Source organism: Amblyraja radiata, chromosome 8, assembly GCF_010909765.2.
Source record: "Amblyraja radiata isolate CabotCenter1 chromosome 8, sAmbRad1.1.pri, whole genome shotgun sequence".
In the NCBI taxonomy this organism is placed as follows: domain Eukaryota; kingdom Metazoa; phylum Chordata; class Chondrichthyes; order Rajiformes; family Rajidae; genus Amblyraja; species Amblyraja radiata.
The window spans coordinates 42,728,186-42,753,998 of record NC_045963.1 but is presented as its reverse complement, the minus strand read 5'-3'; the positions used below and the strand labels follow the sequence as shown (position 1 = coordinate 42,753,998).

The 25,813-nt window shown below is 43.9% G+C and overlaps 1 protein-coding gene across 1 annotated transcript in view; it reads right to left on the bottom strand.

The window, feature by feature from the left end:
* Positions 1-6,220: 6,220 nt before the first annotated feature.
* Positions 6,221-25,813, bottom strand: part of kif25 (kinesin family member 25) — a 36,767-nt gene continuing 17,174 nt past the window's right edge. Inside the window, exons 4-5 of the mRNA XM_033025703.1 lie at positions 14,415-14,564; positions 6,221-6,395 (exon numbers count right to left, since the gene is read on the bottom strand). Of these exons, the coding sequence (XP_032881594.1) occupies positions 6,221-6,395; positions 14,415-14,564 (325 nt within the window). The remainder of the gene's footprint in view (positions 6,396-14,414; positions 14,565-25,813) is intronic.

Genomic DNA, 25,813 nt, shown 5'->3' with positions numbered 1-25,813 from the left:
TTAATATTGAAACATAGAAAATAGGTGCAGGAGTAGGCCATTCGGCCCTACGAGCCTGCACCGCCATTCAACATGATCATGGCTGATCATCCAACTCAGTATCCTGTACCTGCCTTCTCTCCATACCCCCTGATACCTTTAGCCACAAGGGCCACATCTAACTCCCTCTCAATATATTTAGTTTAAAGATTTTTGGACCACTGTGTAATCAAGAGGGATGGAAAAAACCATGGTAAGACATCGATTGATAATGACAACACAATGTTTCCATTTGTAGGGGAATGAACACATGATGTCTCAGGGTCACAACTTAAAATGTCTTCTGTCCTTTCCCTCCACAGATGCTGCCAGGCCAGCTGAGTTCCCCCAGCAGTTTGTCTTTTACTCAAAATTCCAGCGTCTGCAGTTGTTTACAGTATGTCTCATTGCTATTTTCGGACTTGGTCTGTGTTATATGCCTGAAGTAAACCTGGTGGAGTATTTCTCCACAAATAACTTTGATTGTACCATTCTTGGACTTCAAATATTGGGTTACTCAAGGTTGTCAATAAACTCTTAAATTTGTTTTATTGCTTTATTTTTGGTTTTCAAGTCATAAACACAGATTTACACAGAACACCAACAAACAGTACAGAACAGTACAAAACGTATATACCCCCCTCCCCATCCCCAAGGCTCAAAAAAGAGAAAGAGAAAAAAATAAATAAAATAAAATAAAATAAAAATAAAATAAAAAAGGCAGTGTCTTTGTGTTCAAATGTTACATGTTAACAACAGCAACATACAAGTACAAATAGATGATTATGACTGTGTAGACAATATTTTCAGTTAAAGGAAATTTTAAAAATTAAATCTATAAAAGGGTTCCAGGTCAAAGCGAAGTTTCTGCGGGCCTTGCACCGTTTATACCTGATCTTTCATGTGTCCTACAGAGGCTGGGCTCTGGCCACATCTAGGGCAGCCAGGATCTGTGGTAGAAAAGATTCTGGCAAGTTTGTCTCTTGAATAATGAAGACGGTGAAGCACTTTAAATTGGATCAACCCATGGCGTATACACAGCGAAGAGGTGTGTATACGAATTAAGCTCTCTCGCCACACCTCATCAGAAAGCTCTACACCCAGGTCCCTCTCCCATGCCGCTTTAGTTTTGTCCCAGGTTATTTGTTTTAATTCCTGTATTAATGTGTAAATTGCTGAAACACGTTTCTTATCAAAGGGGCCCAACTCCAGAATAGTGTCTAATTGGCTCTTAGTGGACAGATGAAGAAATTAGGTAAACACAGTTTTAGCAAAGCTACGTATTTGAAGATACCTGAAGCTTGTTTATTTATGTATTGTATTTATTTACCTTTCTTGTACATCAGTGGAGCTGCACACTAAATCTCATTGCACTGACGTGCAATGACAATAAAAGATATATTATTATTAAATGAGACCTGGGTATATTGTGGTCTTCAGCAAGCGTTTCAAAGGAAGTGAACGTTCCGTCAGTAAACAAGTCACAAAAATATACCAGTCCATTCCTATGCCAATATGAAAACGCAGTATCTAACATGGAGGATGTAAAAAATTGATTATTTGCCACCGAGAAAAGCCTGCTGATACCTTTTAGTCCAAAATGTTACCTGTGCTATAGCCATATTTTAAGCGAGGTTTTAACCACCGGGTTTGTCATTTGTATTTTGCGATTGTAAGGTAGTGAGCAGGTGATTATCGGTAGAGGATCAGATAGGAGTTCCATCTGTGCCCAATCTGTGCCCTGTTTACTCTCATATGAATATGTCCAATGTAAAAGTTTTACAATATTTGCAGCCCAGTAGTAATAGATAAAGTTAGGCAAACCTAGACCACCTGCCTTCTTAAGAACTTCCAAGTATATTTTCTTCATCCTGGGATTTGAAGTGTTCCAAATAAATGATGAGTAGTCTATCGAATTGCTGAAAAGTTGTCCTAAGTATGAATATGGGGATCATTTGAAAAAGATAAAGAAATCTAGGTAAAACTGTAATTTTAACGATATTAATGCGACCTACTAATGAGAGTGGTGGTGTTGACCATTTTTTGAAGTCCTGTGTTGTTCGTTCTAATAATGATTTAAAGTTATGGCTGTGTAAACCTCCCATGGTATGGGTGACTTTAATTCCCAGGTAAGTAAATACATTTTTCTCAAGTTTAAATGGGAAGCTGGAGTAGTCGCCGTCAGTGTGATTGATTGGGAAAAGCAAGTTCTTTGAGTAATTTATCTTATAACCCGACACGCGGCCAAAATTCTCTAATATATGCAGTAGCTATGGTATGGAGTCAGTTGGGTTGGATATATATAGCAGCAGGTCGTCCGCGTACAGCGATACTTCGTGAGAATTACCACTTCGAACGATACCTCTGATACTATCTTCTGTCCTAAGAGCTATAGCAAGTGGTTCTATTGCCAAATCAAATAAGTAGAAAGAAAGGCTGCAGCCCTGTCTGCAGCCCCTATGGAGCTGGAAGTAGTCAGAGATTATAATGTTGATCCGCACAGCTGCCATTGGCGCAAAATATAATATTTTAATCCATGATAAAAATGATGGACCAAAGCCAAATCTTTTGAGAACAGCAAACAAATATTGCCATTTGACACGGTCGAATGCCTTCTCGGCGTCTAAAGAAACAATTACTTCCGATTGTTCTGTGGTGTGAGGTGTATACAATACATTAAGTAGGCTCCGCATGTTATAGAATGACTGCCTGCCCGGTATAAATCCAGTTTGGTCAGGTTTAATAACTTTGGAGACTACTGTTTCCAGACGGGTGGCTAAAATTCTTGTGAGGATTTTATAATCACAATTCAACAAGCTTACAGGGCGGTATGAACCACACAATGGTGGGTCTTTATCCTTTTTAAGTAAGACTGATATGGTTGCCTGCGACATTGTTTGAGGTAGTTTCTGTTGGCTAAATATTTCCTGATACAACAATTTAAGTGTTGGAGCCAGTTTGATTGCAAATTCTTTGTATATTTCAATTGGGAAACCATCTGGTCCCAGAGCTTTGTTGCTCTGCATTGATTTGATTCCTTGTAATATTTCTTTGGTTGATATTTGCCTGTCAATTTGTGCTTGGTTCTCTGTAGTAATTTCTGGGATGTACCGGCTGTCTAAGAAGGCAGGAATACATGACAGATCACTGTGACAAATCTCACAGCCTGTTTTGCCTCTGAGCAGCCACAGGTTGTGAAGAGGTCATGGATGTGGACCATTACAGGACAGACTCTGAGGCAGCTGAAGGACAGCAAACAGTTCCAAATCATTAACATTGATGGGTGTTTCTAATGGGACTGTCCCACCGTACAAGCTAATTCAAGAGTTCTCCCGAGTTTCCCCTGACTCGAACTCAGAGAATTATGGTAATAGCCGCTCGTAGGTACTCGGGGCTCTCGTGGACATTTTTCAACAGGTTGAAAAATCTTCACGATTCCTCCCGAGCTTACCGCATTTCCCGAGTACCTGCCGTTAGCGTTACGAGCCGCTAAGAGACGTCCCGAGCTTTGACGTACCTGGTAAGTACATTCTACGTGCTTACCACGAGTTGATTTTATTTTTAAACTCGGGAGAGCTCTTGAATTAGCTCATACAGTGGGACAGCCCCATAAGTCAGAGAAGGGAGCTGAGGAGTCTACCTTTGCTGAATCTACAATAGTTACAGCAGATAAAAGCAAAGGTTTTAATTTACACAAATGTATGTAGGCAAACTTATGAGAAGATGTTGTCCTTGTCCTTTCATGGAATCACACTTTGTCTGCACCACCTTCTTAACATGATGATTCTTTGGAAAAGGTTCTGAGATTTGTCTACACTAGCTTCCATTTTAAAGATTAAATCCTCATTGCCAAGTAATATTATTCAGAGCACAGCATACCATGACCACTTTGGATAAACTGCAGGATGTGTGCTGCAGTACACCTCCAGAAATATCCAGACACAGAATCCCAGAAATTGGAGAGTAGCACTTGTTATGTTGCTTTATCCAATTTTGATTTATCTGGCATAAATCACACTGGAGATCATGTTGAAGTGAAATTACACCAGGAGTGAAATTGAACTGCATACAGTTGTGCAATTGAGGAAATTCAGAGTGTCTCCGAGGATCCTCCAGTGCTTCTACGCAGCGGCGGTGGAAAGCATCTTGTCCGGGAACATTACCATCTGGTTTGGGAATTGCTCTGCCAAGGACAAGAAGGAGTAGTGCGTTCGGCCGAACGTACTATGGGAACTTCACTTGCCCCCCTGCAGGAACTATACATCAGGAGGTGCAACTCCAGAGCCAACAATATCATGAGAGATCCCTTCCACCCCTGCAACGGACTGTTCCAGCTGCTACGGTCAGGCAAACGCCTCCGTTGCCATGCGGTGAGAACAGAGAGGTTGAGAAGGAGTTTCTTCCCAGAGGCCATTCGGACTGCAAACGCCTATCTCACCAGGGACTAACTCTACTGAACGTTTTTCCTTCCATTATTTATTATGTAAAGGTATATGTGTGTTATGATTGTGTTTATAGTTTTTTTGGTTGTTTGGTTGTTTGTCTTTTTGCACAAAAGTCCGCGACCATTGCCACTTTCATTTCACTGCACATCTCGTATGTGTATGTGACAAATAAACTTGACTTGACTTGACTTAACTTGCACTACATGCACTCCCTAGTTTATGAATGGCTGACGTATGCAGAGTTGATAGATATGATTGAACATTTGGCAAGCCATGATCATATTGATTGGCGGTGCAGGCTCGAAGGGCCGAATGGCCTACTCCTGCACCTATTTTCTATGTTTCTAAGCCAGTAGGATAGATTAGCAGGATAATACGGGGCTGCAGGCATCTTCCACCACGTGGGAACTTGGTTTGTGGCCACATTTCCGGCTTGCGAACTGATCAGGTTATGAACAGTTCACAGACATGGAGCTCTTTCCTAACCTGGGAAGGACCTGTATACAGGTCAAGACCCGACCAATCACAATGAAAGGTGGGGACTAAATGACATTGTTATATTAGTATGGTTTGGCACTTTATTTGTCACATGTACCGAGGTACAGTGAAATTCATTTTTGTATACAGTTCATTATAAGTATCACTATACATAAGCACATAGATACATATTAGATAAGCATCTCAGATACAGTTCAAATGTATAGCAGTAGTACACTAATACAGTATACAGCGTTGCCAGTTTGGCGCCATTTTCAAGTCCCAGTTGTTGTAAGTGTAGGGATCTTGACCTTACCATGAAGTTGTTCTCCTGGCAGCATTGCAGGGTCGGCCTGGCCAAGTGTAGCTGTTGATGTCCTCCACTGCTGCTCCACTGCTGTAGGCAGTGTCCGGTCCATGTGCTCAGCAGCTGGGAGCAGCGCCCGGACCAGCCGAGCCCCAGGATGCTGCAGGCCCTCCAACAGTCGAGGCCGTGCATTCCCTCCCGCAGCCGGTATGCTTACCGGCCCTCCAGGTGAGTTCCCATAGGTCCTCAATCCGAGACGGGTTGGGTTCCGGTCCGTGGGTCCTCCGTCCAGGGCAGGCGAGTCAGGCCTTTGGACGGGTTCTGGTCTCCGATGCAGGTCGTGGTTCCACCATCTACGACGGGTGAGTCAGGCCCACCAGGCAAGTCCCCTACCGGGCCTACCGGGTGGTTTTCTGGTCCGTGGTGCGGGTCTTCGGCGGGTGAGCCTGGCCCACCAGGTGGGTGAGTACTCAGTCTCCAGGGGGCCAGCTCCCCAGTCAGCGGGCTATGGCTCCCCAGGATATCCACATCCGCCATAACAACATGAAACAGACCAAAATGCAGCAACCTACAACCATTGTTGAACAGTTTCAGTTAAACTAAAATGGAAATGATAAGAGTTTTGAAAACAGTATATGTGGAGGAAACAGTGCTGATACTCATTGATATACTGTAGAAAAAGGTGAGGGAGAAGGCCTGAATAGTTCTGAGACATAGATTGTTCCACATATTCCACAAAGAGCCAGGCTTAGCTTAGACCCAGGCAACTACACCAAACACTTGTAGGTAGTGTGCACAGGAGAATTTATTCAATGCAAGATCAAATTCAGCCAAGTGAACAAGAGAAGTGTGGAGGCAGAAAGGATGGGCATCTTTTTAACGAGGAAACAAAGGACATCAAACATTTGCCCGGAAAAAATGTCAAGAATGCACAATCTAACATTCATCCACAGAAATATAAAAAATGATTTATTTACGTGTAAGCTAACAAAGGGACATCGCTACCATCAACGAGAGTGGTCACAATTTCCAGCTTTACACCTAACTTTCCACGATTACATTTTGCCAGTAGATCAATGATTTCATTGTTGTACACCTCCACGATAGACACGTCAATAGAATGCGTGTCTGACCTATTTGATATCAGCCTGCAAAGATAACAAAAGTTAGAAAGTCCCCAAAGAAAACATGCATTAAATATGTTGAATAATTCATTAGTTACATTTAAAATCTTGTTATTTTTGCAGGAAATTTGCAAAGGTATAGATTCAATGTTTTTTTTTAATCTCTCATGTTGGGATGCCTAGGTGCTACCCCTTTTTTTTACACAAAAAACACCCATGCAACATTCCACGTTATTGCAGATACCTGTACGCCAACTTCTAAGTGTATCAGAATGGCTTGCCAAGAATTACCTAGACCCTTGCCAAGGGTCCCTTGAAGGCAGACACGGGTGAAATTATTATGGGGAACAAGGAAATGGCATGAGAGTTGAACAGGTACTTCGGATCTGTTTTCACTAAGGAAGACACAAACAATCTCCCAGAAGTACTGGAGGACAGAGGATTTAAGGGGGTACAGGAACTGAATTAATTTTTCATTAGGCGAGAAATGGTATTGGGTAGGCTAATGGGACTGAAGGATGATAAATCCCCTGGGGCTGATGGTCTGCATCCCAGGGTCCTCAGGGAGGTCGCTCTAGAAATAGTGGACGCATTGGTGATCATTTTCCAACGTTCAATAGATTCAGGATCAGTTCCTGTGGATTGGAGGATAGCTAATGTTATCCCACTTTTCAAGAAAGGAGCGAGAGAGAAAACGGGGAATTACAGACCAGTTAGCCTAACCGGTGGTGGGAAAGATGCTGGAGTCAATTATTAAAGAGATAATAATGGGGCATTTGGATAGCAGTAAAAGGATTAGTCCAAGTCAGCATGGATTTATAAAAGGAAAATCATGCTTGACTAATCTTCTGGAATTTTTTGAGGATGTGACAAGTAAAATGGATGAAGGGGAGCCAGTGGATGTAGTGTATCTAGACTTTCAGAAAGCCTTTGATACAACACATATCAACAATGGGATAGACTGGGGATTAGGAAAGTAGGGGGTATGTATGAATTGGGCAAACTGTTATCATTTCAACAATTAAAATTAAAATTTAAATTGAAGGATAATCAATATTTTAAATATATACAGGTATGTGACTTTATGAAGAAATATACACATAGATTTCAAACTATATATTTAGACCCTTTAGAAGCAATGAATATTAAGGCTGATTCACAAAAATTAATATCATACTTTTATAATAATATATTATATAGAGAATCACCCTCAACAGAAGCACTAAGGGAAGATTGGGAACATGAGCTAATGATGAAGATCTCGAAGGATAGATGGGAAAAGTATTTGATGAATACACATAACTGTTCTATTAATACAAGACATAATTTAATTCAATTCAAATTATTACATAGACTATATTATTCAAAAAAGAGGTTGAATAAATTTTATCCAAACGTCTCTCCCAGATGCGATAAATGTTTGTTTCAAAACGCTAATATAACACATTCATTTGTAGGATGTACAAAGTTGAATAAATTTTGGAGTGATATATTTGATATATTTACAAAGCTCTTCAAGTCAAGAATAGAACCCAAAATGGAATGGATTATATTTGGAATAATAGGAGAAGATACCAATTTAAATAAAGACCAAAATGTTTTTTTTAATTATGGGTTAATAATTGGAAAGAAATTGATACTTAAATTTTGGAAAAATACAGCTATACCAACTGTTAAAATGTGGATTAGGAATATGATGGACATAGCACGCCTTGAAGAAATGAGACTCTGACTAATAGATAAATATGACCAATTCTTAAGGAGTTGGTCTCCTTTCATCGACTTTTTGGAATCATGTGATGCAGCGGTACCATAAGGATTGCTGATTTCAGTTCATGACGTGGATAGATCTACATCTCCGAATATAGATTTGAAAAATTCTCTTTTAAGGGGCCTTCTCTTCTATTTCTACTTTCCACCTTTTCTTTTTTATTTTATTTTTTTATTTTTATTTTTTTATATACACACTTCACATTTTTCTACTTTCTACCATCTATTTTTTCACTCTTTCCCCTTTCTATTGTTTTCTTTTTCTTGTCTTGCTTACTTCCTTCTCATAACATAAAACCAGAGGTTGTACATGGAATGGATCACGGTATGACATAGTTGGCACCTAAAATTAGGTGCCACTTTATTGTTTTGTATTGTATTAACTTCTAATAAAATAAACAAAAAAATAAACAAAAAAAAGAAAGCCTTTGATAAGGTCCAGCACGGGAGACTGGTGACTAAAATTAGAGCACATGGTATTGGGGGTAAGGTGTTGACGTGGATAGAAAATTGGTTGGCAGGAAGCAAAGAGTAGGAGTGAGCGGGTCCTTTTCAGAATGGCAGGCAGTGGCGAGTGGAGTGCCGCAAGGCTCGGTGTTGGGGCCGCAACTGTTTACCATATATATTAATGATTTGGAGGAGGGAATTAGGAGCAACACTAGCAAGTTTGTGGATGACACAAAGCTGGATGGCAGTGTGAACTGTGAAGAAGACAGGTTGAGTGAGTGGGCAGTTGAATGGCAGATGCAGTATAATATAGATAAATGTGAGGTTATCCACTTTGGTGGCAAAAACAAGGGGGCAGATTATTACTTCAATGGGGTTAGGTTAGGTAAGGGGGAGGTACAGAGAGACCTGGGTATCCTTGTACACCAATCACTGAAAGTTGGCGTGCAGGTACAGCAGGCAGTGAAGAAAGCTAATGGAATGTTGGCCTTCATCACAAGAGGATTTCAGTACAGGAGTAAAGAGGTTCTTCTGCAGTTGTATAGGTAAGATTACTGGTAAGATCACATCTGGAGTATTGTGTACAGTTTTGGTCTCCTAATTTGAGAAAGGACATCCTTGTGATTGAGGCAGTGCAGCGTAGGTTCACAAGATACAAGATACATATATTTGTCACATGTGCCAGTTGGCACAGTGAAATGTAATCACCATACAGCAAAAATAAAGAACACAACATAGAGTTGATAGAATTCAACATAAAACATCCCCACACAGCAGAATCAAAGTTTCCCACTGTGAGGGAAGGCACCAGTCAGTCCTCTTCCTCTAATGTTCCCAATGTTCACCCGTGGTCGGGGCCTCCCCGAGCCCTCCGCAGTCGCCGCTACGGGCGGCCTGATGTTCAGGCCCGCTCGCCGGGGTGATGTAAGTCCGACGTCGGGGCTGGGGGACCCGAGTCGGCCACCTCCTACCGAAGTCCGCGGCTCCCAAAGTCCGCTGGGCGGAGATGCAGCACTGGCGGCCCTCGACAAAGGGCCCCAGGACGCCACGATGACGATCAGCGCCGCCCGCGTTGGAAGCTCTCACAAACCGCAGCTCCACGATGTTGGAGCAGCGGACCAACGCTCTGGAGCTCCAAACAGCGACCCAGGTAGGCATCGCCCGTTCCGCAGTGAATCCAGCGCCGCGCCTCCGCTGTTGAAGCTCTGGTCCGGTTCCCGGTCCCCGGCAGGAAAGGCCGCTCCGATCCAGGTGGTAGGCCGTGAGGAGGGGGGCGAGGACGCGATTCGGAGAAATAGTTGCCGCCAGGAAGCAACTGGGAAACAGCGTCCCCCTTACCCTGCCCCCTCCCCCCACATTGTCACAGATTCCCCCAAAACAAACTTTAAACTGACTAAAAATTTTAAAAAGATTGAAAGACAAACGGGCTGTAGGCAGAGGCTGCCGTCTGTGCAGCGCCCCTAGTGACATTACATTGATCCCTGGGATGGCGGGACTGCCAAATGAGGAAAGATTGAAAAGACTAGGCTTGTATTCACAGGAGTTTAGAAGGATGAGGGGGTTTCTTATAGACACATATTAAATTAAAAAAGGACTGGTCAAGCTGGATGCAGGAAAAATGTTCCCAATGTTGGGCGAGTCCAGAACCCGGGGCTACAGTCTTCGAATAAAGGGGAGGCCATTTAAGACTGAGGTGAGAAAAACCTTTTCACCCAGAGAGTTGTGAATTTGTGGAATTTGTGGAATTCCCTGCCGCAGTGAGGCCAAATCACTGGATGGATTTAAGAGAGTTAGATAGAGCTCTAGAGGCTAGTGGAATCAAGGGATATGGGATGAAGGCAGGCATGGGTTATTGATTGGGGACGATCAGCCCTGATCAAATTGAACATAGTTTGATAAGAGACCGCTTAATACATGGCATATTGAATGATAAACTACGCGATGAATTGTTACGAGAAGTTGGCCGGACCTTAGAAGCTGTCAAAAACCGCTGTCGTATAGCTGAATTAACCAATGCCCATATTAAAATGCTAACATGTTCTGCTGCTCGTGAAGTCAATGCAGCCAGTGTGTCTAATCAAATTACTGCTCGCCCGTTTCAGGGGCCAGTTAACAGCCTAAGATGGATTGCGAATTGCTTTAATTGTGGCGGTTCACACACGGCAGGTAGCGACCGGTGCCCTGCATATGGAAAGCTCTGTAGGTTTTGCAATAAATGAAATGATTTTGCGAAATGCTGCAGGTCACGAAGCAACAGATTTCAAATGAGGCAACTCGTTAAACTAGGATGAATATCCAAGCTCCGAGTTTGCACAAACAGATGATGACAGCACCGAGCTTAATGTGCATGCTTTGTCTGGCTCAGCGTCCAAACTGGATCCTAAGGTCGGATTGCTCATCAACAGCAAAACTCTGTCTTAAAGTTCATAGCGGCGCTTGGTGCAGTGCAATTTCGCTGGCTGTCTTCGAACAGCTGCAAAACATGGAAACTCTAACTCAGACGACTGCATCACTTATCTCGTTTAATGGTGCACCACTACACCCTATTGGCCAAGTAAAGTTACGTTGCCGTCTCAACGCGCATGACCACATCCTGGATTTCTACGTGGTACGCGAGAAGGTACCAACCATACTGGGTGCCGATGCATGCCATGACATGGGTTTGATTTCCGTCAGCCTTTCAGTCTGTCCACTGACTATGGGCTGTGATATTACACATCACATTTAAACACAATACAAAGAGCAGGCTGCCTGTGAGATACACGATTACTATTGACCATGAGTCAATCCCAGTTGTTCGTCAGGCTCACAGGATTCCCCATGCTATGCGGGATTGTGTACAAAGTGAACTTAATAGAATGGTGGCTCTTGGTGTGATTACTCCCTTAACTGAACTCTCAGACTGGGTCTCCTCAATGGTTGTCGCTAGTAAGAAGAATAAAGATGAGATACGGATTTGTATTAACCCCAAGGACTTAAATACAGCAATTAAGGGACCACATTATCCAATGCACTCGGTGGACGAGATTGCAGCGCAGATGGCCGAAGCAACTGTATTCACAGTGCTAGAAGCCAAGAGTTCATTCTGGCAGATTCCACTGGAACATAAATCCTCCAAGCTGACAACTTTCAGTACTCCGTGCGGACGTTATAAATTTTTGAGGATGCCCTTTGGTATAAGTTCTGCCAGTGAAGTATTTCAACAATCCATGGAGCAATTGTTTGCCAGATACCCATGCTCCATCGCGGTGGACGATATCCTTACTGCTGGAAAAACGATCGAGGAACACGATGCCAATCTGACAAACGTAATGAAGCATGCCGAGGCCATCCATCTCAAACTCAATCCCAAAAAAATGCAGATTCAGTGAATGAGGTAAAATACCTAGGCCTGAAAACTGATCCAGCAAAAACCAGTGCTATTAATGAGCTTCCAGCACCCACGGATGTGCCCAGCTTGCAAAGGTTCCTTGGCATGGCAAACTATTTGAGCAAATTCATTCCAGATTTCAGCGAAATATCAGCCCCATTGCGCCATCTCACACACAAAGACTCTGCTTGGACCTGGCAGACACTCTTTCACTTGCACCTCTGAAGACCTGCGAGGATCTACCCTCGCAGGATGATGACTTTATCGTGATGACAGTATCTTTCATCCCTTCATCTTGGATGGAGGACCTGGTTGCCCACACTGCCACCGACAAGGTCACTAACTTCTATCATTAAGTGCGGCTGGCCAGGCAAGCACTACAAGTTCCATTGCCAGTCCGACCTTTCTTCCCTGTTTGAGACGAACTAGTGCTACAAGAAGGCATTGTTTTAAAAGGCCGTGGTTCCTGTTTCGCTGCATCACCGGTATTTTGACGCTGTCCATGCAGGACACCCAGGTGCTGAAGCCACTGTTTCATGGGCGAAAAGCATGTTTTACTGACCTGGCATGGCCGAATACATCAACGAAAATGTGGCAGCTTGTGCGGTGTGCAATAGCCTGGCTCCTTATCAACAAAAGCAACCACTTCTGCCACAACCTGTACCTGCGCTCCCATGGTCTACAGTGGTAGCTGATTTATTTGAATTGCACGGCAAGCAGCACCTGGTGCTCGTGGATTCGTATTCAGGATGGTTCGACATTGATTTTCTCAGTAGCCCCACTTCCAGCGGTGTGATTTCGAAATTATTTCGTCATTTTTCTGGCCAGGGATCTCCAGGCAAGCTGTTGACTGCAATGGCAGTCAGTTCACCAGCCAACAATTCAGAGAGTTTGCCAGACGCTGGAATTTTCACCACATCACCAGCAGCCCTGAATATCCAGTCTAACGGGCTGGCTGAACGGGGTCAGAAGTGCAAAACAACTCATGGAGTGCTCTCACAGGGCTAAATCTGACGTATTCCTGGATTTGCTCAATTTACGTAACATTTCCCGTGACCCTGCCTTGGATTCCCCTGCTCAACGATTATTGTTAAGGCAGACCCGTACCCCGCTGCCCATAGCAGAGCAAACGTTAATCCCACATGTCTTTCCACCTGAGGCTCAATCCAGGTTGCAACAGAAGAGTGACATTCAGAAGAAATGGTTTGACAAGACGAGTAGGCCTCTGCCGCCATTGACCAAAGGACAGGTGTTCCACTTACAGAGCGACAAAGGCCATGACCGTATTGGGGTGGTTTCTGGTCCTGCCTCGGAGCCACGCTCGTACATTGTTAGAGCCGATGGTGGCACCTACCGACGAAACAGACAACATCTTCTGCCTGTGAAGGAGCCAATTCCTCCTCCTTATTCTCCGGATCGTACAAGTTCATTTTAATCTGCATCTAGTGACCCTCGCATGCTCTTGCCCCCACAACAATCCATGCCTGCGACAGTTCCTCTGTCAGTTCCAACTTCACCTGTGCCAGTCTCCTGCTTCGACTCCAGAGGTGTTGGTCCACTCCCCCACGGCGATGAAATTGCCTGCTCTTTCCCCAGAGAAAAAGAATGGAGATGGCCTCTATCATACATGTGCCTGTCATGTTTGCAGGCCGGTCGTGAAGTATCCGGACTATGTTTGACTTTCCACCAACCTGTCATCGGTTGTGTTATTTGCTTTGCTTAATTATGGGTATACATCGTTATTGATTCTTTAAGAGGAGGGATGTAGATTAGTGGCTCAGGCTACGAGTCATGCATTTATAGTTACGCCCACTAGTTTGTTAGCATTGCGGTCTCCTGCATTCCATTAGTCTTAAAGTGAACTCTCAAGTGAGAAGTTGTATTGTTGGTTCCGAATAAACTCTATGGTGTAGACATGGTGTGAGGCCACTGTTATTATAAGGGCCACAAATCGACATGGGCCATCAGAGATATCTAAATAGCCAAATGCTCTATTACAGCTTCAGAGACCGGGTTCTATCCTGACCTCCAATGCTGTCTTCTGGAGTTTGAATGTTCTTCCTGTGACCACATGAGTTTTCTTCAAAGGCTCCAGCTTCCTTTCACATCCAAAGACATGCTGGTTGATAAGTTAATTGGCGATAGCAAATTGCTCTGAGTGTGCAGGAGAGTGGTGGAATATGGGGGGAGTTGAGGGCTAGTCACAGTGGAGATTTCTGTAATCAATATTAATTTAGTTTAATTTTTGTATGCATTCATAACACTTGCCAAAATCTTGCGTTGATGCCAAGGCACTGTCACCTTGCCTCTGGAATTCAGCTCTTTAATCTGTGTATGAATCTAGGTCAAGCTTTCCTGACAAAACCAATACTGAGCTCAGTGAGTTGATTACTGGTAAGGGCTTGCATTGTCCAAAACCGAAACAAAATCTGATTGGCTATAAAAGCACTTCATACCTGTATAACTCTCTTGTAGCTTTGGGGATAATTCCTTCATCTATCTGTGACTCCAGAGAAAATGTGATGTTTCCTTCAGAATGTGGCCCCAGCATAGTATATGTTTTGCCACTGCCTGACTGGCCATATGCCATGATGCACACATTGTGTCTGGAATACAGTATAGATCATAAAAAGTTTTAGGACTTTTAAAAATACTTGCTACGCTTCATTTTTGATTAAGTTACAATTCAGCTATTTGACAGAAAACAATGCCGAACTGCTTCAATTCCATTTCTCAAAACGCAATGTAATTAATTTATTTTAACACTGGTATCATTTGGGGTGACACAGTGGTAGAGTTGTTGCCTTACAGAGACCTGACTGTGGATGGTGTCTGTGTGGAGCTTGTCTGTTCTCCCTGTGAACTGGGTTTCTCCCACATACCAAAGACGTCTAGGTTAATTAGCTTCTGTGAATTGTCCCTAGTGTGTAGGATAGAACTAGTGTTTGGGTGATCGCTGATCTCCGCGCACTCGGGGGGCTACATGGCTTGCTTCCATGCTGGATCTCTAAACTAAAATAAACCAAACTAGAAAGAATAAACCATTTATCTATCTATATTACTAAAAGTCTGATCTTGACCACTTCCTGTTGTTCTGTATATTGATTTTAGAAAAAAACGCTGCCACTTACGGCTGTGATTTTTGGCCATCTTACTCAGTCCCCTTCCGCTGTGCAGGACAAGAGGATTTTTCCCATCGATGAAAAATAAAAGAGTTATTAGTGTTTAAAAAATGTTGGGATTCTCTCTCCTGAAGGCCACGACCCTTCCGGAGGGACTATAAAACCTGGAAGTGTTGAGTGCCTCAGTCAGTCTCCACAAGATGGGGGAGCAAGAAGGTCACATCTCTCAGTCTGAGCTGTGAATAACACTGAACACATGTCTACTAAACTGTGAGTGGTTTTACTGACCTGCCAGTGCCCTTAATGTGGTTTGAAAATATAGTTTGGAAATGCTAAAGCTGTGTAGCCTTTTGTTTGGAAATGCTAAAGCTGTGTTGCCTTTTGTTTGGAAATACTAAAGCTGTGTTGCCTTTGGTTTGAAAATACTAAAGCTGTGTTGCCTTTGGTTTGGAAATGCTAAAGCTGTGTTGCCTTTGGTTTGGAAATGCTAAAGCTGTGTTGCCTTTGGTTTGGAAATGCTAAAGCTGTATTTCCTTTGGTTTGGAAATGCTAAAGCTGTGTTGCATTTGGTTTGGAAATGCTAAAGCTGTGTTGCCTAATTAAAGTTGCCTTGCCTAATTAAAGTTGCCTTGCCTTCTATATAATTAAAAGTCTAATCTTGACCACTTCCTGTTTGCACTTTATATTGATTTTCAACAACAAAAAAACGCTACCACATATGGCTGTGATTTTTGGGCATCTTACTCAGAGTCCCCCTCCGCTCATCAGGTGCCGAGGATTTTTCCCATTGATGAAAAATAAGTTATTAATGTTGAGATTCTCTCTCCTGTCAATCACGCCATGAAGGCCACACCCCTTCTGGTGGGAGGGGGGAAGGGACTGTAAATCCCAGAAGTGTGGGCGTGGCTCAGTCTCTGCAAGATGGAGGAGGGAGAGGTCACGACTCCCTGTCTTTAGTGGCCTGCACCCTGTTTGAAATGGTATGAAACTGCACTTGAATTTGGTGGCCTTGCACCCTGCTTGAAATGGAATTTCAAGGAATAGCCATGAGTCAACTGTCAGCCCACCAGCTGTGAGTGAGTGAGCTGCCAGCACAACAGGCTTGAGTGACTGAGCCGCCAGGCGAAGTATCCATTCGGCCCACAATGTCCATACTAGCCCTCTGGAAACCAGTCACTTCAGCCTACAACATCCATACTAGATACTGGCGCTCCAGAAAGCCCCCCTGCCCCCCTAATATTGGAATTGATGGAGAGGTGGAATATTGTGTTGGGGGACTGGCCCTCCCATGTGATGCTGGGAGAACTAGTGAGTGGTGGAAACGGGTTGTGTTGGGGAACTGGTGAGTGGTGGAATATTGCGTTGGGGGTTGCCAACGGTAACCGCAGCAGCAGCTTGAAAGAGAATGTTGCGCGCCACCATCTTCAGTCCGACCGGGCCACACAAGGGGGGGGGGGGGGGGGGGGGGGTGTATGACAGGGGTCGGGGTCGAGTCAAAAGTCGAGTCTATTCATTGACTCAAAGATTGATTGCCGTTTTACAAAAAAAATCCAGAACTTTCCTCCGATGATGCCCGCAACCGCCCCCCCCCCCCACTGTCGAGTCCACGCTGCCCGCCCCTCCTGTCCCCGCCCTCCCCAACACCCCCCCCCACCCCATAACCTCTGACACCTGTACTAATCAAGAATCTATCTCTGCCTTAAAAATATCCACTGACTGCCTTTACAACCTTCCGTGGCAACGAATTCCATAGATTCACCACCCTCTGACTAAAGACATTTCTCCTCATCTCTTTCCTAAAAGTATGTCCTTTAATTCTGAGGCTGTGACCTCTAATTCTGGATTGTCCCACTAGTGGAAACATCCTCTCCACATCCACTCTATCAAAGCCTTTCACTATGGAGAAAGAATTGAAGCTTTCAAGGCAGTAATCTATCTTAAGCTTCCAAAAAATATGGGGCCAAGGCACAGAGCACAACAATGTGGCACAGGCCATATTGCCATAATTTCACTGAATGGCAGCGTAGGCCAGAGGGGCTCGATGATCCACTCCTTCATCTATTTTTTGTGTTGTTTGTTTTTAACTACATTTAAATGGCCACCATTCACTTGCTTTTCGCAGGGATTTAATGCGTGAAGACTTATTGCCTCATTATCTGTATAATATGTAAATTAAAAATAACGAAACATGTAACGTGATGTAAAATAACGCAACATTGGTACTAGAGCCGATATTCATGCTCTTTCACAGTGGCATTAATTTGCTCCAGCCAATAACCCATTTATGCCTCCAAAGTTTTCCAAGTGAGACTATGAAGCTACTAACTGTGTCATGGGGGTGGGTGAGGGAAGCATTATTTATCATCTTGTTGAAGAATCTCGCACAAATCTCTTTCCAAGAATTCAGCATAACATTTCTGGCCTAAATGGGAACAGTATCACAAGGGTTACACAGCATTTAATTAACAAACATGAAGCACAAGGACTACTACTTTCTCACAACCTTTTACTTCTCAGAGAAACTTTTACCCAAAGATGGGCATAGCCTGTCAATTACACAGAGAAGAAAAATGCAGAGCTACTTTACAACTGGGATTGCTAAACATTTGTTGCTACTGGTATTCCATACTTTTGTATTCCCAACAATCATTGGATCAATTCTGCAGATTTAATAGGAATCTGAGGGGTAACTTTTTCACACAAAGGGTGGTGGGTGTATGGAACAAGCTGCCAGAGGAGGTAATTGAGGCTGGGACTATCCCAACATTTAGGAAATAGTTAGACAGGTCCATGGAAAGGACAGGTTTGGAGGGATATGGACCAAACACAGGCAGGTGGGATTAGTGTAGCTGGGACATGTTGCCCAGTGTGGGCAAGTTGGGCCTGTTTCCCCACTGTATCACTCTAACACTATATGCTTAGCAACACAGTTGTATTCCCAATTGGCGCTCTTAACTGTCCAGAGATAAATAACAAATATTTATCTTGTTTTGAATCACACTCAATCAGTGATATGTCAAATACAATTTGTACCAAAGATTTTAAAAGCTCAAAACGGTAATAGCTAACTCAGTTAGTGAAAATATAGAACGATGGACTATATGTAAGTTAGATTATATTTTAAATTCTGGAGACAGATTCAAGCAGAGAACTAAGGAAGTTTAGAGGATGCAGCAGTCATAGTCATACAACATATGCCAACCATATCCATTCCAATTAGTGAGCACCCAGATGGATTTAATCGCATATTCTAAGACTTGGCTTGAAGCCTTCTATGTCCAAGTGAATTGTCCAGGTTAGCCTCACCAATCCCTTCCCCTGCCTCCCACATCAACAAGGTACAGATTTAATCTGGTACAAGGGATTAATCCACCTTTAAGTCCTCTGAGGCATCGATTGCCGTCACTTTATTTATTTATGCGCGGTTTTTATAATAGAGCTTTGTTTTTTTTTTTCTTTTTCCTCCTTTCTTTTCTAGGGTCTATTTCTTAATTCTTTTCTCTCTCATTGATCACTCTTTTACATGAACACAACTTTCTTTCTCTCACCTTCTCTACTTTCTTTATCTATATCTTTCCTTAAAGCTTAAAAAATGAAGGGGTACAATAAATGTAATAAGATATATTTGGCTTGTACTATTGTAATTTACTGTACTTCCAATAAATAAAAATATCTTTAAAATAAATAAATAACTAAATACGTCCTCTGAGGCATCGATTGCCGTCGCTTTATTTATTTATGAAGACATGCGCTAAAATTTCATCTTCCCCTTTGCTGAATCCTCCAACTACAAAGTCTAGTTCCTTTGTGAATACTGATGGAAAGTATTAATTTAGCACCTCACCCATACCTTTTGGTTGTAGGTGCAGAGTTCCCTGTTGTTTATAATGAGCCCTACCTTTACCCTGTTATTCTGTTACCCTTAATATACTTACAAAATGCCAATGTATTTATCTTAATTCTGTCTCCTAATGATAGCTTGAGATCCTTCGGTGCCTTCCTTATATCTTTTTTAAGCAACTTCCTACTCTTTTTATATGCTTGACAGGCTTTCCGTCTTTAGTGTCTCCTTATTTTCTCTTTATCCAACCCTCGAGCTCCCTTGGCAACCAGGGTTTCCTGTAATCGTTATCTTTGGTCTTCCTTCTTGCAGGGACAATAATTCTTAGTATTTCTTCTTTGTGTTGACATAGATTTAATCGCATGTACATACTCCCAGTCTATCTTTGCTAGGGCCAGTATTAATTTGATGAAATTGCACTCCTCACCCACTCCCTCAATATGTCATTTATTCCTGGCCCTTACCTAACATTTTCCATAAGCACATTGAAATATATAGAGTTTTGGACACTATCTCAAATGCTCTCCAACTGCTCCCTCCACTTGACTGGCTACATTCCCCAACATGGACTATGCTTAAAGTTGTAAATTAAACCTTGGGTTGGAAACTTAAAGGTTAGGAAGCTCCAATACACTGACATAAAACTATGTTGTTCCTGTTGACCTGCCTCTGGGGACAGTAGAAAGTAATTGCAACAGCTGATTTTGCACTGCCGATTCAACAAGCACCGATGATTGAGGGTGGGAGGATGTTTGTAGTCTATATTTGCTGTTCGTGAGGGAAGTGGGATTTTATGTCAGCTTGAAATAGCTCCAATCTATACAGTGAATACTTTCAGCTTGCAAAATCCTATCTATCTATCTATCTATCTATCTATCTATCTATCTATCTATCTATCTATCTATCTATCTATCTATCTATCTATCTATCTATCTATCTATCTATCTATCTATCTATCTATCTATCTATCTATCTATCTATCTATCTATCTATCTATCTATCTATCTATCTATCTATCTATCTTCTATCTATATCTATCTATACATAACTAAAACTCTGATCTTGTTATCTTCCGGTTTGCGCAGTCTTTCTATTTGCGCAAAAACGGTTCGCGATAGCGCTGCGATTTTTCGCCAGTTCACTTGCCGTTCTCCTGTGCTGCAAGTTTCGTTCCGATCGGTTGAATGTTGTAAAAGGGAGCGAGGCTTAAAAATCTTAAAAACCGCGCGTAGCAGATTGATCTCTTCTCCTGCCAGTCAGCGCCGCGTGGATTAGTCTCTTCCCCTGTCACTCCTCGGGATGGTCTGCCCCTTCCTGTGCCATCGTGTCGTTACTGCTGAGGATGGCCAGCGGAGGTTTCCAACTGGCCACAATTTTCAGAAGGACCCAAAGCAGCCCAGCGTCGGAGACCCTGCCCAGCATCGGAGACCCAGCCCAGCCCAGCGTGGGAGACCCAGCCCAGAATTGGAAACCCTGCCCAGCACAGAGTCGGAGAACCAGCCCAGCCCAGAGTCGGAGACCCAGCCCAGCCCAGTCGGAGACCCAGCCCAGCCCAGAGTCGGAGATGTTGCCGATGTTGCCAAACGGAAAGCGGAGACTCTGATCCCGGCGGAGAACAACCAGCACCCGCTGTGAGTCCCCATCGCACCGCCAATTCCAGCCACTACCCCTCTGGTCCCCCTCGCTGGTTCCTCCCCCGTGATGCCCCCCTCTTCCCCATGGCTCTTCCCCGTCTTTTCTCCAATCTCACTCCTCCCCCCTCATCCCCCACCGCACCACCCTCCCCCCACACCACCCTCTACCCCCCTACACCTCCCCATCCACATACACCCCGCCTCCCCTCCCATGCACCCCGCCACACACCCCACTTCCCTCCTCCCCTCCCACACATGAAGAGGAGGGGAGGGGAATGCTCGGGGATGGGGAAATGAGCCGCGCCTGCGCAGTTAGGGGCTATGGGTGAGTGGTGGAATATTGCGTTGGGGGAAAGGGTTGCGTTGGGGGAACAGGTGAGTGGTGGAATATTGCGTTGGGGAATGGGTTGCGTTGGGGGACCAGGCCTCCCGTGTGACTGGGACTTCGTGTATGGTTAAAACTTCCCTAATGTGGAGGATAATTGGGGAATTCCTTTACTGAGAGGGCAGAAGGAATTTTCTGACTTAAGAACATCATCCTACTTAACAAGGAGGGAGGCTGCACTTGAAAAAAACATGAAGTATATGAGCAGTAATGATTTGGAATAAGATTTAATATAAATGCAATTCATTCTTGTGGTCTGTTGCATACTGAGAATGAATTGGCTTCAAACCGTAGTCCCACATTAGTAGAACAGGGCTGCCAACTCTCACGCTTTGAGCGTGAGAATCACGCCCTCACGCGGATCAGAAATTTCTCACGCTCTGTGGTGAGAAATTCCGTGATCAACGAAAATTTCAAAACTCGGATAAACTGCATGGCCCGCGGGTGTTGGAGAGCCGGGGCTGAAGGAGGGATGGGAGCAGTACCAGCGGCGGGAACAGATGCGGGGAGCCGGGACTGGCGAGTGTTTGCCAGGCAGTCGAGTGTTTGCGGGGCTGACGAGTCGCTCGCTGCAGCTCTGGCCATGGAGCACTCCGGACAGTGCAAGTCCCAGGGCGTCGGGGCCGTTGGAGGCGTTGCGCCGCTGCCGCGAGTCTCTGTGCCGAAGGGACAGACTCTCAAAGGGAGGTGGAGAGAGAGGGGAAAGGAGACAGGGAGACAGTGGGGAGAGAGAAAGGGGGAGGGGGGGAGAGAGATGGGGAGAGTGAGGTGGGAGAGGGGGGGTAGAGAGAGAGGGGTGAGAGGGATGAAAGAGGGAAGAAAGAGAGGGGGTGGAGAGGGAGGTGAGGGTAGGTGAGAATGGGAGAGAGAGGGGGAAGAGAGAGGGGTGGTAAAAGTGAGAGGGAGAAGAGGGAGAGAGGGGGAAAGAGAAATGGGGAAAGAGAGAGAGATGGGGGGGCAAAGAGAAAGAGGAGATAGAGACAGAGGAGAAAGAGTGAGGGGAGAGAGAGCCAGGGGGAGAGTGAGGTGGGAGGGAGAAATGGGGGAGACAGAGGGAGAGAGAGAGAGGGGGGAAGAGAGAGAGGTAAGAGGAGAGACAGAGAGAGAGGGGAGAGAGAGGGGAGAGTGTGTGGAGAGGGAGAGGGGGAGGTAGAGAGGGAGGGAGAAAGAGAAAGAGGGGGGGAGTGGGGGAAGCGAGAGAGAGGGGGAGACAGAGAAGAGGGGGAGAGAGAAGAGGGGGAGAGAGAGAAGAGGGGGAGAGAGAGAGAAAGAGAGGGAGAGAAAGAGAGGGGGAGAGAGAGTTAGGGGAAAGAGAGGGGAGAGAGAGTTAGGGGAAAGAGAGGGGAGAGAGAGAAGGGGGAGAGTGAGGTGGGAGGGAGAGAGGGGAAGGGAGAGATGAGGAGAGAGGGGAAGAGAGGAGAGATAGAGGGGGGAGAGAGAGAGGGGGAGAGAGAAGAGAGAGGGAAGGGGAGAGAGTGAGAGGGGGAGACAGGGGAAAGAGAGGGGGAGAGGAGAGACCGAGAGGGATAGAGGAGAGAGAGAGGGGAAATAAATGAGGAGGGGAGAGATAGAGGGGGGAGAGAGAGGGGGGTTGAGAGGAGAGAGAGCGGATGAGAGGGGGGAGAGAGAGAGAGTCTCTGTGCCAAATTCGCCCAGGTGACCGGCATGGATCAGGCTGCGGCTCGGTGCATCCTGGAGGATAACCAGTGGCTGCTGGAAGTAAGCACTGGGTAGAAACGATGGAAGATAGTGGACTTCAAATGGAGGTGGTTGGTGAAAGCATCCTGCTTGCCTGCTAGATTTTCACTTACTGTAACTGCAGGAAAAATGTTCCCGATGTTGGGGACGTTCAGAACCTTGGGTCACAGTTTAAGAATAAAAAGGGGGGGGGCAGTTAGGACTGAGATGAAAACAAACTTTCTTCATGCAGAGTTGTGAATCTGTGGAATTCTCTGCCACAGAAGGCAGTGCAGGCCAATTCACTGGATGTTTTCAAGAGAAAGTTACATTTAGTTCTTGTGGCTAACGACATTAAGGGATATAGGGAAAAAACAGGAAAGAGGTACTGATTTTAGATGAATAGCCATGATCATATTGAATGGCAGTGCTGGCTCGAAGGGCCGATGGCCTATTCCTGCACCTATTTTCTATGTTTCTATGCTTGAGTGTATGGCAATAAAACTCGATCACTTGATTTTGTAGCATTCATGCATGGTGGAGGTATAATGTAGCCATAGAGTGATACAGTGTGAAAACAGGCCCTTCGGCGCAACTTGCCCGCACCCGCCAACATGTCCCAGCTACGCTACCTGCTTTTGTCCATACCTCCAAACCAGTCCTATTCATGTATCAGTCTAACTTTTTCTTAAATGCTGGGATGGTCCCTGCCTCAACTACCTCCTCTGGCAGCTTGTTCCATACACCCATCACCCTTTGTGTGGATAAAGTTACCCCTTAAAAAGTTACCTCTTAAAAATACTTCATACAAAAAACATTGAAATCATACTTCTATAGTGACTAAAACATGATTTAAATACATCAAATTTCAAAATGTTCCTACCCTGGGAGGGGGGACACCCTTCTTCCACACCCTCTCCCCACTCGGTTGCTCCACTCCCTCACCGGGTACCCCCAAGGCCAGTGATCGCACAGCCTCCCCCTTTCAAAAACGCTCCAATCCAATTTAAAGCATATATATTGCATTCAAGTGTAAGTTACAAGACTCGCTACAGTATGCACAATATTGCACAATTTCAAGCTGAAAAATGCAAACGTTCCGTACCAATGTGGGGGGACATTGTGTGCCATTCAATATGATCATGTCTGATCATCCAAAATCAGTACCCCGTTCTGCCTTTTCCCCCCCTATCCCTTGATTTCCTTACCCCTCAGAGTAAATCTAACTCTCACTTGAAAGAAACACAGACAAATGGGACCATCTTAGATGAGGCATCTTAGTTGGATTGAAGGGCCTATTTCTGCCTATAAGACTTCATGACTCTTAGAATCCAGTAATACAACTTTCTTCATTGGTCAAAACAATCTCCTGGCACATTTCAAAAATTTCAACCCATCTGAGCCTTCTATATACTAAGGCAATTCTTGGGAATTTGGGAAAATAAAACTATGCCGCCATTTATATTACATCTTTGTGCCATTTGCCTACATATTAGACCCTCCCTCCTGCTGACGGTTGGATATCTACAATACACCAAAAAAATGTGACAACATCCTTTTAAATCTCAACTCACATGCTTCATTCAAATATATCCTTCCTCAATACTGAAGGAATGCCTTCCTTAAATGACCAAACAATACCTCCTCTTTTACATCACCTCCGTGTCTCTATTCTCTACTCTAGGTTATACTAAGTTACCAGTCTTGCCCATCTATCAATCACCTCTCCATGATGGCAACAATATTGTATAGGTGAGGTGGGTGTGATTGGCATGTGGATAGAGTGACACTGGGTCATTACATTTCTTTGCATTTCTAACTGAATTCACTGTTCTCATCAGTCTTGATACTCCTTTGATTAATTCCCAAATATCCCCAATACCCAGGCTTTTGGAAACATTGAGCCTCTTTGTGATAATGCTATCTTTTAATTTCTCATGTTTGCCAAACTTGGACTACTTTTTCTATTGTGTTTCGCATTGATACGCAATGTATTAATTATCTCACTATGTATTAATCCTATAAATGGCAGCTATTGTTTATTTGTTGTCACACCTTTCAATAGTTTCCTAACCTTTATAGTCATCCCATGCTTCATTACCTTTAGTTTGCATTATCTATCTATATTACTAAATCTCTGTTCTTGACCGCTTTTGGCCGTCTGTGCTGCGATTTCCGAGAGAACGCCGCCACCTACGGCCTTCATTTTTGGCCTCCTTGCTAAGAGCCCCCCTCCGCCACATGTGTGCCGAGGGTTTTCCCGTCTATGAAAAATGACAGAGATATTAATGTTTTTACAAAATTCCCCATTCTCTCTGCTGCCCCCGCTGGCGGCAGGGGGGAGGGACTATAAAACGAGGAGGTGGTGTGCCTCACTCACTCTTCAAGATGGAGGAAGGCAGAGGGTCACGTTTCTCTGAGCTGTGAATAACACTGAACACATGTCTACTCAAATGTGAGTGCCCTTAGTGGTTCTAAAATGCTTGCAAAAAGTGTCCATTGGTTCTAAAATGTTTGCAAAAAGTGTCTATTAGTTCTAAAGCTTGCAAAAAATGTCTCTATTGGTTCTAAAATGCTTGCAAAACATGTCTATTGGTTCTAAAGCTTGCAAAACGTGTCTATTGGTTCTATAGCTTGCAAAAAATGTCTATTGGTTCTAAAGCTTGCAAAAAAATGTCTATTGGTTCTAAGGCTTGCAAAAAATGTCTAATGGTTCTAAAGCTTGCAAAATAATGACTATTGGTTCTAAAATGCTTGCAAGAAATGTCTATTGGTTCTAAAGCTTGCAGTAATGTCTATTGGTTCTAAAGCTTGCAAAAAATGTCTATTGGTTCTAAAGCTTGCAAAAAAATGTCTATTGGTTCTAAAGCTTGCAAAAAAAATGACTATTGGTTCTAAAATGCTTGCAAAAAATGTCTATTGGTTCTAAAGCTTGCAAAAAATGTCTATTGGTTCTAAAATGTTTGCAAAAACTGTATTGGTTTTAAAATGTTTGCAAAAAGTGTCTATCGGCTCTAAAATGTTTACAAAAATTGTCTCTTTTCGTTCTATAATGCTTGCAGAATGTGTCTTTTTTGGTTCTAAAATGCTTGCAAAAAAATGTCTATTGGTTCTAAAATGCTTGCAAAAAAAGTCTATTGGTTCTAAAATGCTTGCAAAAAATGTCTATTGGTTCTAAAGCTTGCAAAAAAATGTC